General features: G+C 53.5%; 1 protein-coding gene across 43 annotated transcripts in view; it reads right to left on the reverse strand.

The window, feature by feature from the left end:
- Positions 1-15,719, reverse strand: part of GDPD5 (glycerophosphodiester phosphodiesterase domain containing 5) — a 91,822-nt gene that overhangs the window by 19,267 nt on the left and 56,836 nt on the right. For 37 of the 43 annotated variants that reach the window (XR_010147615.1, XR_010147614.1, XM_063784318.1 and 34 more), the window contains 3 exons: positions 9,223-9,326; positions 3,775-3,868; positions 2,839-2,898 (listed from right to left, as the gene is read on the reverse strand). Coding sequence is in view for 41 of the 43 variants with exons in the window: in XM_063784318.1 (XP_063640388.1) it covers positions 2,839-2,898; positions 3,775-3,868; positions 9,223-9,326 (258 nt within the window). In the remaining 2 variants the exon portion in view is untranslated. Of the gene's footprint in view, positions 1-2,838; positions 2,899-3,774; positions 3,869-9,222; positions 9,327-15,719 lie in introns of those variants that run through there. The other 6 variants (XM_063784332.1, XM_063784331.1, XM_063784310.1 and 3 more) reach the window with 2 other exon arrangements.

Consider the following 15,719-nt stretch of genomic DNA (forward strand, 5'->3'; position numbering starts at 1 on the left):
TACCAAGTGACACCATAGAAAAATTTTTATAATCTTGGAGTGGGAAAGACCTTTCTGAGTCTGACACAAAACCAAGGAGTCATCAAGAGATGACAGATTCAAGTATGTAAGAATAAAAAAATATATATCCCCATGGTAAAAACGCAATGAGCAAAGTCCAAGGATGAATGACAAACTAGGAAGAATTATTTGCAGTTTGTTAGCCAAATGGCTAATTTCCCACATCTATAAAGAGTTCCTGCAAATGAATAAGCAAAAAGCAATGGCAAAAATGGCAAAAGATATGAAGAGACAGTTTTATAGAAAAGAAAACACAAGTTACTCAAACATGTGAAAAATGCCGAATCTAACTCACCCGAAGGGAAATGCAAATGACAACTACAGCAAGGTACCACTTTTCACCCATCAGGCTGACAAAAGCCAATAAATCAGCTGATGCTTTATGGGCAAGGGTGTTTTTATAGAACAACTATCCATTGCTAAGAGAGCATGAATCGGAGGCACTTGGCAAGGAGGCCATTTGGCAAGATCAAAATGATGAAAGTACACATTCTTCACCCAGAAATTCCTCTCCCAGGTCACCACCACATCGTCCTGGCAAAAGACAGAAAGCAGCTGGGATGTCAATCCGGTCTATCAACAGGGAACTGGCTAGACACCTAGGGAATCAGGGAATATCCAGACCAGGGAGCAGGAGCAAGGGATGGATACCAACAGGGATGCTTTAATGCAGTGAAGAAGGAGCTCCAAGAATTCTGTTAAGGTGCGGAACAGAGGGTGGAGTAGGCGACTGTTTGTGTTTAAAGAAAAAAGAAAAAGGAAATGCATATGTACATGTGCATGTGCTTAAAATCTGTCTGGAAAGATAGTGAGGAGACTTTCTTTGTATACTTTTTTGTGCTTTTTGTATTTTGAATCATGTCGATGTATTACATGGTCAAAAATTAATTAAAGCAAACAATAAAGAATAAAGAGTCCTTAGAATTTTAGAATCAAATGACAGAATTTGGAAACAGAAGAGAATTTCCAGGCCCTGCTGGAACACTCTGAGCTCTGGGGAACTCCCTCCTGGTGGGGCGGGTCCAGCTCTGGGTCAGCTCCACCTGGAAGGACCCTGCTCATGCTGCGATCTCACATAGGGGGCAGAGGGCAGAGGAAGGCACCCTGGGAGCTGGCACCAGCATGGACAATGGGATCTGCTTCCTTGCATTGATCTGCCAGCTCCAGCTGGCTCAGCGGCTCTATAGGCCTCTCCACTAGAATCAAGCAGGTGTGACCTTACCTGCTGAGAGCCAGGCATGGCCCCAGAAGGTGACCACAGCATGTGCCAGCCCCACCCGGGGTGCCATCTGGTGCAGTTCTTTCAAATGCCAGCTTTGCAGCCAGGAGAAGAAACTCCCTCACAGAGGGGATAGTGGAAGCCCAGAGGAGGCCTGTGAGTAGAGTGAGGGCAGGAGGAAGGTGGGGGGACCAGGGGCTGCTCACGGCTCCTATCACTCTAAGACTTCAGTCTCTGGGGTCTGACTCCCAAGCTCCAGGCCCGTGTAACAAACCGGCCTCGGTGCCTCCCTGGATGCTCACAGGCACCTCCCACTCCACACAGCCCAACCCAGGCTCATGCCGTCCCCTCTTCCTTTCCTATTCCACATCCGTCTTCTAGCTAGAAGTGAGACCCTCCCCTTGGAGTCATTCTGGCCCCATCTCATGGGCTCATGGTAGTTTCTGAACATTTCTGCCCTTTCCTAAATGGCAGGCCCACGGGGAGCCAGGCTCTGGGGAAAGGGAGACGATCCAGATGTTCCTGGGAGGGAGGGGCTCTGCCTTGGTCAGCTCGGTACCACTCTGTGCCCACCAGGGCCCCAAGAAGGCCAGGCATCAGAAACACACTTCAGCACTATGCCTGCAACGGACGTAAGGCAGAGAGTTAAGGCTCCAGAATGGGTGAAGCCTGTCTGCTTTGGGCCCAGCCCTGAGGGGGGGCACTGGGAACAGGGAGATGGAGGTTAACTCTGGCCTGCAAAGAGCACCTTGACTGGGTGGGTCGGGGTCAGGGAGCCAGACGAATACTGAAAACACAAAAACACAGCTGTTCAGACATGTAGCAGGGGAGGCTGCAGGGGCTGAGGAAGTCCCGGGAGAGAATCCTGTGTATGTAGGGGAGGTACTGAGGAAGGGGTCCGAGAGAAAAAGGGAGGGCAAGAGCAAAGTGCTAAACGGGGGAAGGAGGCAGACATGCTGGGAGAGCATGAGATGTCTCATGTAGCAGAAGCTGAGGGTGACTGTCCCATGATGGGTTGGGAGATCAGCAGGGGCCAGATCATGCCAGGTAGGGAAGTTTGGGTCATCCTGGGAGCGGTGGGAGTGGTGGAAAGGCTTTAAGTTGGGGAATGCCATCGCCAGATCAGGGTTTTCAAAAGAGCTCACCAAAGAAGGAAGAGGCAGGTGAGACCCGAGGCAGGGCCCCCAGAGGGTGGGTGCCACAGTATGAGCTGTGAGCTCTGCTGGTTAATCACATGACTATGGGACCCTGGATCTTCCACGTTTAAACTGGGAGACCTTAGGCAAGTCACTTAACCTCTTTGTACTTCAGTTTCCCCAACCACAAAATGGAATGATAACAGTACCTACATCACAAGGTTGCTGTAAGGGTTAAGTGAATGAAGACGGGTGAGGTTGTGAGAAAAGTGCTTGGCGCATAGTGAGTGCTCAGCCTTAGCTATGAGAACAATTCTAACGGCGATCCAGGGGAGGGACATGGTGGCCAGGCCCTTCCTCTGCTGCTGCTGCTGCCTCCAGCTTCCCTTGCTCTCTCCCAGCCCCGGCCGAGGCGGCCCTTACCTTGTGCAGCCAGTGCAGGTTCATCTGCTGCCCCACGGCAATGTGACATAGTGCCAGGACCTGAGGAGGGACCCACAGGGTGATTGTCAGGCCCGTGTGGGCGGGAAGGCTTTGCCAGTTTCTCAGACACCCTGCTCCCCACTGCGGCTCTGGGCCTGACCCTGGGCAGAGGCAGCGAACCTTCCTCCAGGCGATGGGAATGCGCTGCCCTCCCCAGCCCAGCCCAGACTAGCCAGCCTGAGCCTGGCCTCCTCCCAGATGATTCCAGGCCTCTAGGCTCTTCCTCTGTGTGATTCCCCATCAAGAGGTCACTGGGTGCTGCTGTACTTGGACCACTCAACTTCATTCATCAAACATTTTGGGAGTTCTAGTCCCCGGGATTCTGAAACAGACTTGAGCCTGTCCCCAAGGAGCCCCCAGTCCAGCATGGGGGATCCACCTGCATCTCAGTGAGTGGAATATCGGGAGCAAGAGCCTGAAGCAGAGGCTCCTGGAAGAGGAAGCCTGCAGTGGGCCCTCTCGGCCAGGACAGCTCTCACTGGGTCCAGGGCAAACATTCCAGGAAGGGGCAGCCTAGAGAGACGGGCAAAAGCAAGAGGACCTTCTGCTTTGGGGGACCCAGGCCTCAGGTGCAGCAGCCCGAGAGGCCCTGGGCAAAATCTGAATTAATGTGCCATATGTAGCTAACTTCCTACTAGTGGCATGAAATAGCTTCTGATTAGTCGCTATTATAAATTAAGATAAAAATGAAAATGTTATACATATCTTTCTGTATTTTTGATTACTTCCTTAGGATAGATTCCTACAAATACAATATTCCTATAAATACAGCTTTCCCCTTTATACCAGGGTGGGACCCTCCATCAGCCCAGCACAGGGCCAGTATCCCTTCCCCTGGGAGCAGGGCCACCTGCCCTCCGAAACAGCCCCATGTACCAGGAGGCCAGCGATGTATGCGAAGGCAGCAGCTGTGGTCACAAGGATGGGCACGGGCCAGTCGCTCCAGTAGCCCATGCGGTTGTAGAGGTACCTGCCAGGAGGAGAGGGGGCAGGGGTCAGACCTCCACCAGGCCACTACCTGGCCCAGGAATCAGGATGGTCTGAGCCTCCACACAGACGACAGGCTGGGCTCAGTGACCAGGCCGTGCCCACCCAGCAATAAGGCTCAGCATCTGCCTGATGCTCTACCATGCCTGCTCATGGCAGCCACCCGGGGACCAAGAAATGTAAAGGAGAAAATAATGCCCCATAATCCTATTGGCCAGAAGTAATCATTACCAAGGCTGTGCTGGATCTTCCTCCTGTGGGTTCCCCCGCCCCCATGCCTATATGTTTGTATAAACAGCAAAGCCAGGACCCCGCTGCACAAAGCAACACGGTCAGGAGCACAGGCTTTGGAGTGAGGCACACAGGCTGGATTCAAATCCCCTCTCGTCTCTGCTTTTCACTGTCTTGTAGGACCTTGTGGAGGACAGGCTTCACTGATTCTAAGATGCCATCGATTGTCACTGTCATCTCAACTTCAATGTTAAGATGTGAAAATTGGGGGTCTTAGAATTGATCGAATGTAATACTTGACTTCTCTGAGCCTTAGTTTCCTCACCTATAGGATGGGGATAAGAAAGTGCCTTTTGAAGCCAGGCGTGGTGGCTCACGCCTGTAATCCCAGCACTTTGGGAGGCTGAGGCGGGCGGATCACGAGGTCAGGAGATCGAGACCATCCTAGCTAACACGGTGAAACCCTGTCTCTACTAAAAATATAAAAAAAATCAGCCGGGCGTGGTGGTGGGCGCCTGTAGTCCCAAATACTTGGGAGGCTGAGGCAGGAGCATGGCGTGAAGCTGGGAGGCGGAGCTTGCAGTGAGCCGAGATCGTGCCACTGCACTCCATCCTGGGGGACAGAGCGAGATTCCGTCTCAAACAAACAAACAAACAAACAAACAAAAAAGTGCCTTTCGGCCAGGTGCGGTGGCTCACGCCTGTAATCCCAGCACTTTGGGAGGCCGAGGTGGGCAGATCACGAGGTCACGAGATCAAGACCATCCTGGCTAACATGGTGAAACCCCATCTCTACTAAAAATACAAAAAATTAGCCAGGCGTTGTGGCAGGCGTCTGTAGTCCCAGCTACTCGGGAGGCCGAGGCAGGAGAATGGGGTGAACCTGGGAGGCAGAGCTTGCAATGAGCAGAGATTGCAGTACTATACTCCAGCCTGGGCGACAGTGCAAGACTGTGTCTCAAAATAAATAAATAAATAAATAAATAAATAAATAAATAAATAAAAATAAAAAATAAAAAATAATTAAAAAGTGCCTTTCATGGGGTCTCATGAGGATGAAGTGAGGTGAGATGCATGGTAACTACTCAATAAACTCTCTTTGTTTTTGTTTGTTTGTTTGAGACAGGGTCTCTGTCACTGAGGCTGGAGTGCAGGGATGCGAACATGGCTCACTGAAGCTTTGACCTCCTGGGCTCAAGCAATCCTCCTACCTCAGCTGGGACCGTAGGCACCCACCAAAATATCGGGCTAATTTTTTTTGTATTTTTTGTTGAGGCAGGGTCTTGCCATGTTTCCCAGGCTGATCTCAAACTCCTGAGCTCAGGTGATCCTCCTACCTCAGCCTCCCAGAGTGCTGGGATTATAGGCGTGAGCCACCACACCTGGCCAACTGTCTTCTCAACACAAGCATTTACTTATGCCAGTAAAAATCCTGAGAAAATGTGATTTTTAAAATAGCCACGTGGTTTTCCACTGAATTAATGTACCATATGTAGCCAGCTTCCTATTAGTGGCATGAAATAGTTTCTAATTCTTCACAATTATAAATTAACATACAAATGAAATTTTTATACATATCTTTCTGTATTTTTGATTACTTCCTTAGGATAGATTCCTACAGATACAATTATAGGGTCAAAGAGAATGATTTTTTTTTTTTTTTTTGAGACAGGGTCTTGCTATGTTGCCCAGGGTGAACTTGAATTCCTGGGCTCAAGCAATCCTCCCATCTCAGCCTCCCCAGTACCTGGGACTATAGGCACATACCACTGTGGCTGGTGGGATTGAAATTTTTAAGGGGCATGATAGATACTGCTTAGATGCTCTCCAGAAAGAATGAACTACCCACATCTGTCTGGGCGTGGTGGCTCACGCCTCTAATCCCAGCACTTTGGGAGGCTGAGGCGGGCAGATCACGAGGTCAGGAGATCAAGACCACGGTGAAACCCCGTCTCTACTAAAAATACAAAAAATTAGCCAGGAGCGGTGGCAGGCACCTGTAGTTCCAGCTACTTGGGAGGCTGAGGCAGGAGAATGGCGTGAACCTGGGAGGCGGAGCTTGCAGTGAGCTGAGATCATACCACTGCACTCCAGCCTGGGTGACAGAGCGAGACTGTCTCAAAAAAAAAAAAAAAAAAAAAAAAAGAATGAACTACTCACATCCTCCTTGTACAAAGGGGGAAACTGAGGCTCAAAAGAGGCAGCAACTTGTTCAAGGTCATTAGAAAATCTGAGCGCTGGGCAGCTTCAGCCTGCTGTCATCTGGGACCTTGCCAGACAGCTGGGAAGGGACACCAGGAGGAACCCATGGGGCATCTGCCCTCCCTGGCCCTCATCCTCAGAGTCCAGGGGAAAATCTACTGCCTGGCAGATCACTGAATGCACTCACCTTACCATACAGTTGGGAAACTGAGGCCTGAAGAGGGGCAAGACTTGCTCCTGATAACTATTCCTGAAAGATGTTCTGGTTCCATTTGTCTCTCAAGTGTGACCACTTTTAGCAGGGAGTCCTTGAGGACAGCAACAGCCAAGACGGCCCTCCCCGGCCCTCCTCATCCAGTGCTGATCCCCAGCTGTCACTCACATCCTCTTACTGTATGAATTGAATTATTCCCAGAGATTCTTTTTTTTTTTGAGACAGAGTCTCACTCTGTTGCCCAGCCTGGAGTACAGTGGTCTCCCAGCTAGAGATGTGGTCTCCCAGGAAGCAACCCTCATGTTTAGGTAGAGCTTTGAGCCCTCTTATGTTCATCATCTCATTGCATCCTCAGAAAGACCTGATGAGGTTAGAGTTACCCCATTTTACAGAATGGGGTAAAATGTGATCTCGGCTCACTGCACTGCAACCTCCACCTCCCAGGCTCAAGCAATCTTCCCACCTCAGCCTCCCGAGTAGCTGGGACCACAGGCATATGCCACCACACCTGGCTAATTTTTTGTAGTTTTTGCAGAGATGGGGTTTTTTCATGTTGTCCAGGCTGGTCTTGAACACCTGGACTCACATGATCTGCCTGCCTTGGCCTCCCAACGTGCTGAGATTACAGGCATGAGTCATTGTGCCCGGTCCCCAGAGACTCTTGAGACCATCAGAACTGGGCCGGCGCATCCTGAACCCCAGCACTGACTCCAAGAAACTGAGGCGACAGGCTGAAGGAGCTGCAGGTCTCCAGGCATCCCTAAGTGCCAGGCAGGCCTCCCCTTGCCACCTCCCCAACAGGGCGGGAACCCATCCTCTGCTTGAAACTCCCAGTGACAGGGAGCTCACTCTCTGGGTAGAGTGGGTAGCTCCATGGACATGACACAGTCAGGCAGGCTGAAGTCCCGGTCCCAGATCCGTCTGCTTCTTGCTGTGTGACGCTGGAAAGGCTACTTAACCTCTCTAAGCCTTGGTCTCTTCAGTCTGTCCTCAATTCATGTTTTTGGCACTAACTGGTTGTGTGACCATGAATGAGTCTTCACCCTCTCTGGGCCTCCATTTCCCCATCTGTACATGATGGGGGTAGACTTGATGATCTTCTAGGCAGCAGACTCCAGTTCCGAGGAACTGTCTGGGTCTGCAGTTGAGGGCCAGTAGGGAACGTTCCCATTTACTCATGACAGTGCCCATGCTTTGGACATCTGCAAAGATGAATAATTGATTTATGGCATTTAATAAAGGCCAGAGGCCACCTCTGGGACTCTGCCAGGGCTCCGGCTCATCTTGCTTGGCTGCCGCAGGGCAGGGGTGGGACCGCAGCATATTCTTGATTGTGCTCATTAATAAGAGAGGCACAGCCTGGTGCCATACGGGGAAAAGTGGACACCCAGCTCCATGAGCAGAGTCCCAGGATCATCACAGAATCCTAACACCACAGCCTGTCAGAAGCCCAGGGTCCTGAAAATCCCAAATGCTAACATCATGCTGCCTTCCGGCTAGAGATGTGGTCTCCTAGGAAGCAGCCCTCATGTTTAGGTAGAGCTTTGAGCCCTGTTGTGTCCATCATCTCAGTTCATCCTCAGAAAGACCTGATGAGGTCAGAGTTACCCCATTTTACAGAAGGAGAGGCTTAGAGAGCACCAGAGACTTGCTCATCGCCACGCTGACCTGAACATCTGATCAAAAGGAAGGAACAGCAATGGATGGGGAGTGAGGAGCCAGGCTTCCAAGCCCCAGCTGTCCCCAACTGGCTGTGTGACCTGGGCCTGTTTCCTTATCTGTCAATAGAACCCTGGGTCCTTGCCCTCCTCCCATGACCTCTCCACTGCTTAGCAAAAGGCAGGCGATGGAATGGCGAAGAGGAAAAAACAGGTGCCCCTCCTGTACCCAGGTAAGTGGCTCAGACAGCCCTGCTTTTGGATCTGAGGTACCCACAAAGGACCTTGAGCTGTCCCCAAACTCATCTGCCAGCCCTGCCCAGGGCCTAGCTAAGGGAGTTAGGAGGCCTAGGATCCAGGGCTATCTCCTCTGCAGAGACCTTGGTCTCTCTGAGCTGTAGATTTCTTGTATACAAAGGGGGTAACCAGAGGCCCCTGCCCCGGTTGAGCCCTGGCCCAGCCTTATGTTCCTATTGTCCATGGTCACAGCACTGGGAAGGAATGCCCTGTGTCTCCCCAGTGGGCTTTGGCTCCTGTAAGCCTTTGTTCTTTGAGGCTCCCCTCCACCTCTTCAGGAGGCCAGGAATGCAGGCTGAATCATCAATGCAAGCACCAAGGGGTCTCCAAGACTAGCAGCTAAAGTTCCCCAGGTTTCAATCCCAGCCATTCTTTAAGGCCCAGTTCCCATGCCTCCTCCTCCAGGAAGCTTTCCCTGAGTTCGCAGTAGGACTCCCCTCGGGGCATGGATCTCTCTGTTTCCTCCTCCTCTTTCTTGCTAGTCTGCGATACAATCCTCACCCATACCTCTGGCACTTCCCACTATAGTCCCACACCAGCCTCCTCACCAAAGCTCTGGAGGTGAGCAGGACAGAGGCTCCCAGGGAGTAGGCCCTGCCCAGGGCCACACAGAGAGCTGGTGGCAGAGCTCAGAGGGCCAACCTGGGAGACAGGCTCTAACTCCAGCCCCCAGGTCCCAGCTACTGGATACCCAGCTCCGGGCCCCTTCCTCCCCCACCCACTGCCCCTACTCACCAGTTGAATTCATCATAGTCATTGTGGACTTCCCACCAGAAGTAAAGCCAGGTGAGCGTGAGGCCAAAGGTGAAGGTGAGGAGCAGGAACCAGAGGCGCTCCCACTGGAAGAGCAGAGGAGGAGGGGATTAAGTGGGTCAGGGGCCAGCCCCTTAGGCTGCCTCCCACCAGAATGTGTCCCCCTCCCTCCCACTTTGTAGCCAAACCTGCCAGGCAGGAATTCCTGCCCTCTTTACCCTGGGAAAAACTGAGGTTCAGAGAGGGGAAGTGACCTGTCCACCATCACCAAGCCCAAAGTCACAGAAAGGTGGAGAGCCAGGGGCAGTCAGGGCCTGCCCGCCTGGGGCTGTGCTCTTTTCACTGTGGCCTGCAGCCTTTCCATCATGTACTGCTCTCCCTATTCTGGGGATGGCTCCCTTGGCGCTGGCACAGTGATCGGCAGTCTGTGAAGTCACATCCCTCACACACATGCCTACAAAGCAGGCACTCTTCTTCTCCACCTCTACCCCGTGCTACCGAGAAAAACACTGAGGCCCAGAGAGGCCAAGTGACTTGCCCAGGTCACACAGCAAGTTAGCAGAGGATTAAGGAAGAAGTACAGAAGTGCCATGTTCTGCTGCCTCCACTGGGCCAGATACCCCTGTCTCCAGCCAGGTGGAAGTGGGGTGGCGGGGGACACTGACACCACCACTGCTGTTTCCTGAGGGGCCAGCTCAGGCGTCTGCAGGCACTTCCTCCTGGCCCTCCAATTTCTCCCTGCTTTCATCCGTCCCCTTATCTTGGAAGCACAAAAAGCTTGGAATATCCTGCATCCCGGGAAACTGCTGAGATCATCAGAACAAGTCAACAGCCCTTGAGGGGAGGTCAGTGTGAGGAAGAACCAAGACTACATTTCCCCTGAGGGTGTGAAGTCACAGAGGCAGCCCTACGTCTGAGCTCCCTGCTGTGTTTCTAAACCATCCCAGTTTAACCTCTTCATGGCTCCTTACTGATAGCCAAGCAGGAGTGTGGCCCCCTGACCTCTCCAGCTTCGACCTACACAACCAGTTCCTGCAACCTGGAAGGGCCACTGCCTCTGGGCTTGTTCCCTGAACATTCCCACTCACCTTTCAAGTCAGCTCAAATATCACTGCTTCTGTGAAGCCTCCCTGGATTCACCCTGCTACCCTCGTGCCTGCCGCGGTGCGCCCGCAGCATCGGCATCCCTCTGTCTAAACTCATGCTCTGCACACCATGACCTGCTCACTGTGTCCCCCAGACAAGTGTGGGTTCTGCAAGGACGGAGACTGAGCCGACTTCCACTCTACTAGTACTTTATGACCACATGCAGGATTGGGCAGGAAGGAGGGAAAGTCTTCTCACTGTCCAGAATCCTTCCATCCCACACCATGCAAAGATACCATCAGTCTGCCCAGGAACCTCAGATCCCTGTCACCACTTACAAGCTGTGTAACTCTGGGCAAAGTACTCATTCTTTCTGTGACTCAGTTTTCACCTCTATGAAATGAGGGCAATACTAGTACTTATGCCATGGGGCTGATGGAGAATTAAATGAGATAATACAAGTCAGGTGGCTTGGTGAGCACTCAGCACACTACCAGTGTATCTGTGACATCCTCTGCCTCTCCAGAACGTAGGAAAGGCCTTCACACCCTAATGGTCCATGACTCCATACCCACTAAGGGCCTGCTCCGTGCCTTGCCCTGGGCAAGAGGGCTGGTGCCTGGGTGACCCTCCTGCCCCAGGTGGGTCACTCCAGTTGGGCGACTCATGTTTGGGTGAGCAGCTGCCACCACTCCTTGTCATGTGCAGAGCCTGACTGCCTTGCTTAGCCTCACTTTGTACATAAACAGAGATGCAAAGGTGACGACACCCTGAGGCCCAGTATTTCTAGCAGGTTTAGGCTTGGGGAGGTGGTGGCTTCTCAGAGAGTAAGCCACTTGTGTCTGCCCCAGCTGGACACAGAATGGCACAAGCTCCAGTTCCAGGCACAGCAAAGCCCAGCCTTGGTCAGGAATAGGGAAACCCTGGCTAGGAGCAGGGCAGGACATGTGCCCTTCTAGAGCAATCGAACCCTAGGAGCTGCCACCCAGAGAATGGCTGAGTCCCTAGACTCAGTCCTGCCTCCCATGGAGGCAGTCTGGGTCTGCACATGACCGTCTCTCCACCACCCTCCAGCCAGCACCCTAGGACTAGTCCTTCTCAGAATCCCTCTTGCCACCTCAAATTCTTATTTGCTCATAACAGCCTTCATTTCCTGCAGAGTGCAGCTGGTGAGTCCCAGGCCAGCTTAAACATCTGAGTCTCCCAAAGGGTGAACCATGTCTTTAGACTGACACCCATCTGGTCACGTCATACCCCAGCTTGAGAGTCCCACTGGCAAGAGCTTCTCAGTAGATGTCAGGGCCCACTCTGTCTGGCCCAGGCCAGCTCTGTGCTTTATGCCCCATGCACAGAATTACATACGGTTCCCCAAACAGGCTCTTCAGACCCCAAGCCTTCACACAGCTGGAGCCTCCATCTAGAAAGCAACCTTTCTCTGCTCCATGAGGCAAACTACTCCTTCCAGAGCGCCTCCTCCCTGAAGACTCCCCTGTCTCACAGGGTGAATCCCATCTCCTCAGAGCTCCGTAACCAATGCAGCCATCTCACCTATGGCTCAGACCCCACAGTTCTAGAACTGTCTCTATACATGTCGGTCTCCCTGCTATACATAAATGCCTTGAGGTCTGGGCAGTTTTCGTGTTCCAGATGGCACAGGAACTTGAGAAAGATTTGATAATGAAATGATAGGTGAGGAAACACCCTTTCTCCTACCCTGGCATGAGTACACCCACCCAGGAGAGATCTCCCTGAGGCTTAACACCCAGTTCCCACAAAAAAGTACCTAGTCTTCTATAGAGCCCACGCTGGCAGTGTTAGATGGCTGTCTGTCCACAGAGACCACTTTGCCTCCTCAGGGGCAAGGCCTGTGTGCCTCTGACCAGCAGAGAAGGTTCTGAGAGGGACCTAGGCGAGGGGTGAGCCTCGGCCTAGGATGGGTCTGGTCCCAGGCAAGTAGCCTGGAGGCGGGAAGGTAAAGCACCTGCTGTAGGCGCTGGGAAGACGTCCTGTGACCGGGGTGATGCAGGGCCCGGGGGCAAGGCTGACAGGGGGCCAGGAAGACCACAGGGGCCGGGAGGGCCCATGGCAGCCAGGGTCCTATGCCCTAAAGGCCATTGTCCTCAAGTGTCCAGATCCTTACAGTGGAGCAAGGCAGGGCAGGAATGAGGGGCTGCACCTCCCACTCCTGGGAACCAGCCAAGACCAGAGCTGGCAGTGGTTGGGGGTGAGGCATCCAGGCATGGAAGGAATGCAGGCAGGGCCTAAGCAACAAGGAGCCAGGAACCCCATGATCAGAACTAGCGCATGAGCTGGGGTTGGGGCAACCTAGGGATTAAAGCCCTGGGAGCTGAAGCCGGAGGCCACAGTGAGCCTGTAGATGGGGATGAAGAGGCCCCAGCACAGAGGGAGGCAGGCAGCGGGGGTCACTCTAAGAACAATCAGAGGAAAACACTGAATGGCAGGGGCTGGAAGGAAGGGAAGGGGAAGGTGAGGAAGTAGCCAGAGGAAGTGGCCTGGGGAGCAGCTCCACTGATAAAGAGGCCCCAATAGCACTAATGGTCCTTGTCAGGGCACATTACAGCAGAGAGAGGCCTGCCCGCTCCACCCATTAGCAAGCCAATCTGGCCCTGCTCCCAGAGACGCGGAGCAGTGATCGCTGCCTCAATGCCCCGGCCACAGCCCTCCTTCATCTCTCACAGTCTGCATAACACTAGGGGTTGTTTATTTAGGGGTATCTACCCCCATTGCACAGAGGCTCAGAGAAGGGCCACCACATATGGCTGAGCAAGTTGTGCACTGCCCCCTAAGAAGTGCCACTCACATCATGGTGACCATCAATGTGCATATTATGACGATTTGCTGGCACATGGCGGGCGGGCGTGTCCTAGAAAAGGGGTGCTTTTTGCTAATTTGCATAAAGGCTCAACACGGGTGAGTGGAGGGGAGTCAGAGGGGTCAGCAGGTAGGGGAGGAGTGGGGATAAGATTTGAACCCAGGCATACCGACTGGACTCTGCAGGCCCCCTTGGGAGGCAGCCTGAACAGCTCCCCTCAAAACCCACCTTGCCCTCTGGGACCCAGTATGGCGATCCCAGGCCCAGCCTAGTTCCCTGGATTTCTCTCCTCCAACTCTCTGACCCCTAGGCCAGACCTGATGCTCCTTCAGGAAGTCTTTCCATCCCTCCAGGCCTCAAAAGGTCTCCCCTCCCTGACCATCCTGCACAGACTCTTGGCACCCACCACTGTGACCCTCAAATTGTAATTGTGGAGATGGAAGGAGCACGGGCTCTAAAGAGCTGGCTCTGCCACTCAGCACATCACTTGGCCCCTCTGAGCCTCGGTCTCCTCGTTGTAAATGGGAATAACAGCCCTTCCCTCGGAGGGAGGCTGTTAAACGAGCTGAAGGGCTTCAAGTGGCACATGGTGGGAGCATAATGAGGGTGGCCCACTGGGCTGCGAGCTCCCTCAGGGCAGGGATGGCCTGAGCTGTCTCTATGTCTCCTGGGCCCAGCATCACGCCGGGCACAAGGTGGTGGTCACCTATGGCGTGAGGGATAGAAGGAGGTATGGATGTGAGACAGGGCAACAGAGGGGTGCTAAGGGCCACCAGTGGGCAGGGCCATCGTGCAAGCCCCAGACTTACCCTCAGGGAGCAGAAGAAAAGCTGAGTGGGCTGGGGCTGAGGGAGCAGCTGGCTCCTGGGGTAGGCACCAGGAGGAGTGTGCTGGAGACTGCCTAAGGAGGGACCAGACAGGGCGAGCAGCTGGGGCAGGAGTGGCCCCTGGCTGTGGATGGGGTAGGATGCTGATTCCTGCCCCAGGGGATGGAGGCTGAGGTGGGGGCTGCTGTGATGGAGAATCCTGGAGGCTCCAACCCAGAGGCCGCTGCATCTCCTTCCATTATTACCCTAACCCTCCAGAAACAGGAGCCCCTCCGTAGCAATCTGGGCAATTGTGGGTCAATTTCCCTGAAGGCCAGTCCTTCTCCTCACTGTCTCCTGAGGATGGTCATGTCTTCTCTTCACCCTTCTTTGTCTCTGTCCTGTCCCTCCCACCCCAGAGCCCTCTGTGTTCAGAGAAGAACATAGAGAAAGACCTCATTAGCAGCGGGGGCTCATACAGTCACAGAGCACGACTGCAGCCGCAAACCCAGCCCCACACAGGAAGCATGGGCATGGCCACTGGGGTGGGATGGCTCTGCTGCTGCCTTTTGCCACTGGCTACAGGCCCCTGCCACTGTAGACTGCAGCCCCAGGCCAAAATGCACACAGCTGCCCCTCCCACTACTAGGGATCCTGAAGGTTATGGAGCACCTCCCCTCGGTCCCTTAACAGAACATGGGGTCTGAAGTCTGCACACATCACTCTGAATGTTACAGAATTTCAGAATCGCAGAGCTCCCCTGCCTGTCCCCTTGCCCTGAGGCAGCGAGCGTGTCTGCAGCCTCCAGGACACGAGCTCACCCTACTCTACTCCACTGGCTCCTGGGAAGGGGCTTCTCCTTCCAGATGCTGCCTAGTCCTTCTGTGGACTCAAAATTCTTCCTTCCAAGACATGGAGCCTGACAACGGAAGGCTGGGTTGAGGGAGTCCAGCAATACTGGGTTTGAATCCCAGACTGGCCACGACTGAGTGACCTTGGGGAAGACATTTACCTTCTCTGCGCCCCAGGTTCCTGCTCTGTAAAATGGGGACAGTATCGGCATGCTGCCCAAACCACTAAAACCTCCCATGCACGGTGTCTGGTGAGGCTGACCTTCCGGGCAAGGGAGTTACTGCCCTCCCCCGATGCGCCCCCCGGGAGGTGGAGCTGAAATCTGCCTCCTCCACTGCTCCCCTGCAGCTGGTTCTCTGATACCACACAGAACAAGGCCAGCCAAAGGGTAAGAAATATTGGGGTCAAATGACCACAGAGTGGAGAATACACAAAAGAGCTGGATTTTCACCCAGGCCCTTTTCCCACCGGCTGTGTGGCTGTAGGCCAATCGCTCAGGACCTCTGACCTCAGCTTCCTCCTCTGTTCACAGAATGACATCACCACCACCTCACAGGAGGACTGCCAGGCCCCAGCACGATTACAGATGTAAGTTGTAAGTCGCCAAATCCAGGATCGTTCCTGTAATTATCATTTCACGTCTGACAGCCCTTTAATTATGTGAAGACAGTGATCAAACCTTTCCTCCCTGCTCTACACCACATCTCTCCAGCTGCTGAGGACAGCCAGGTTGATCACCTTCCCCCAACCCAGGGTGGGTGCCATGGTCAGCCAGATGCAGAGGCCAGGCCTGGCTCTGTAGGCTGTGGCCCTGGGAACCAGCACCAATGGAGGAAGAAGACCCTGGCATGGTAGCTGCCCAATCTCACTCACAGGCTGCATCCCGGGCTGTGGGGAACAGA

Source organism: Pan troglodytes, chromosome 9 (assembly GCF_028858775.2).
Source record: "Pan troglodytes isolate AG18354 chromosome 9, NHGRI_mPanTro3-v2.0_pri, whole genome shotgun sequence".
Lineage (NCBI taxonomy): Eukaryota > Metazoa > Chordata > Mammalia > Primates > Hominidae > Pan > Pan troglodytes.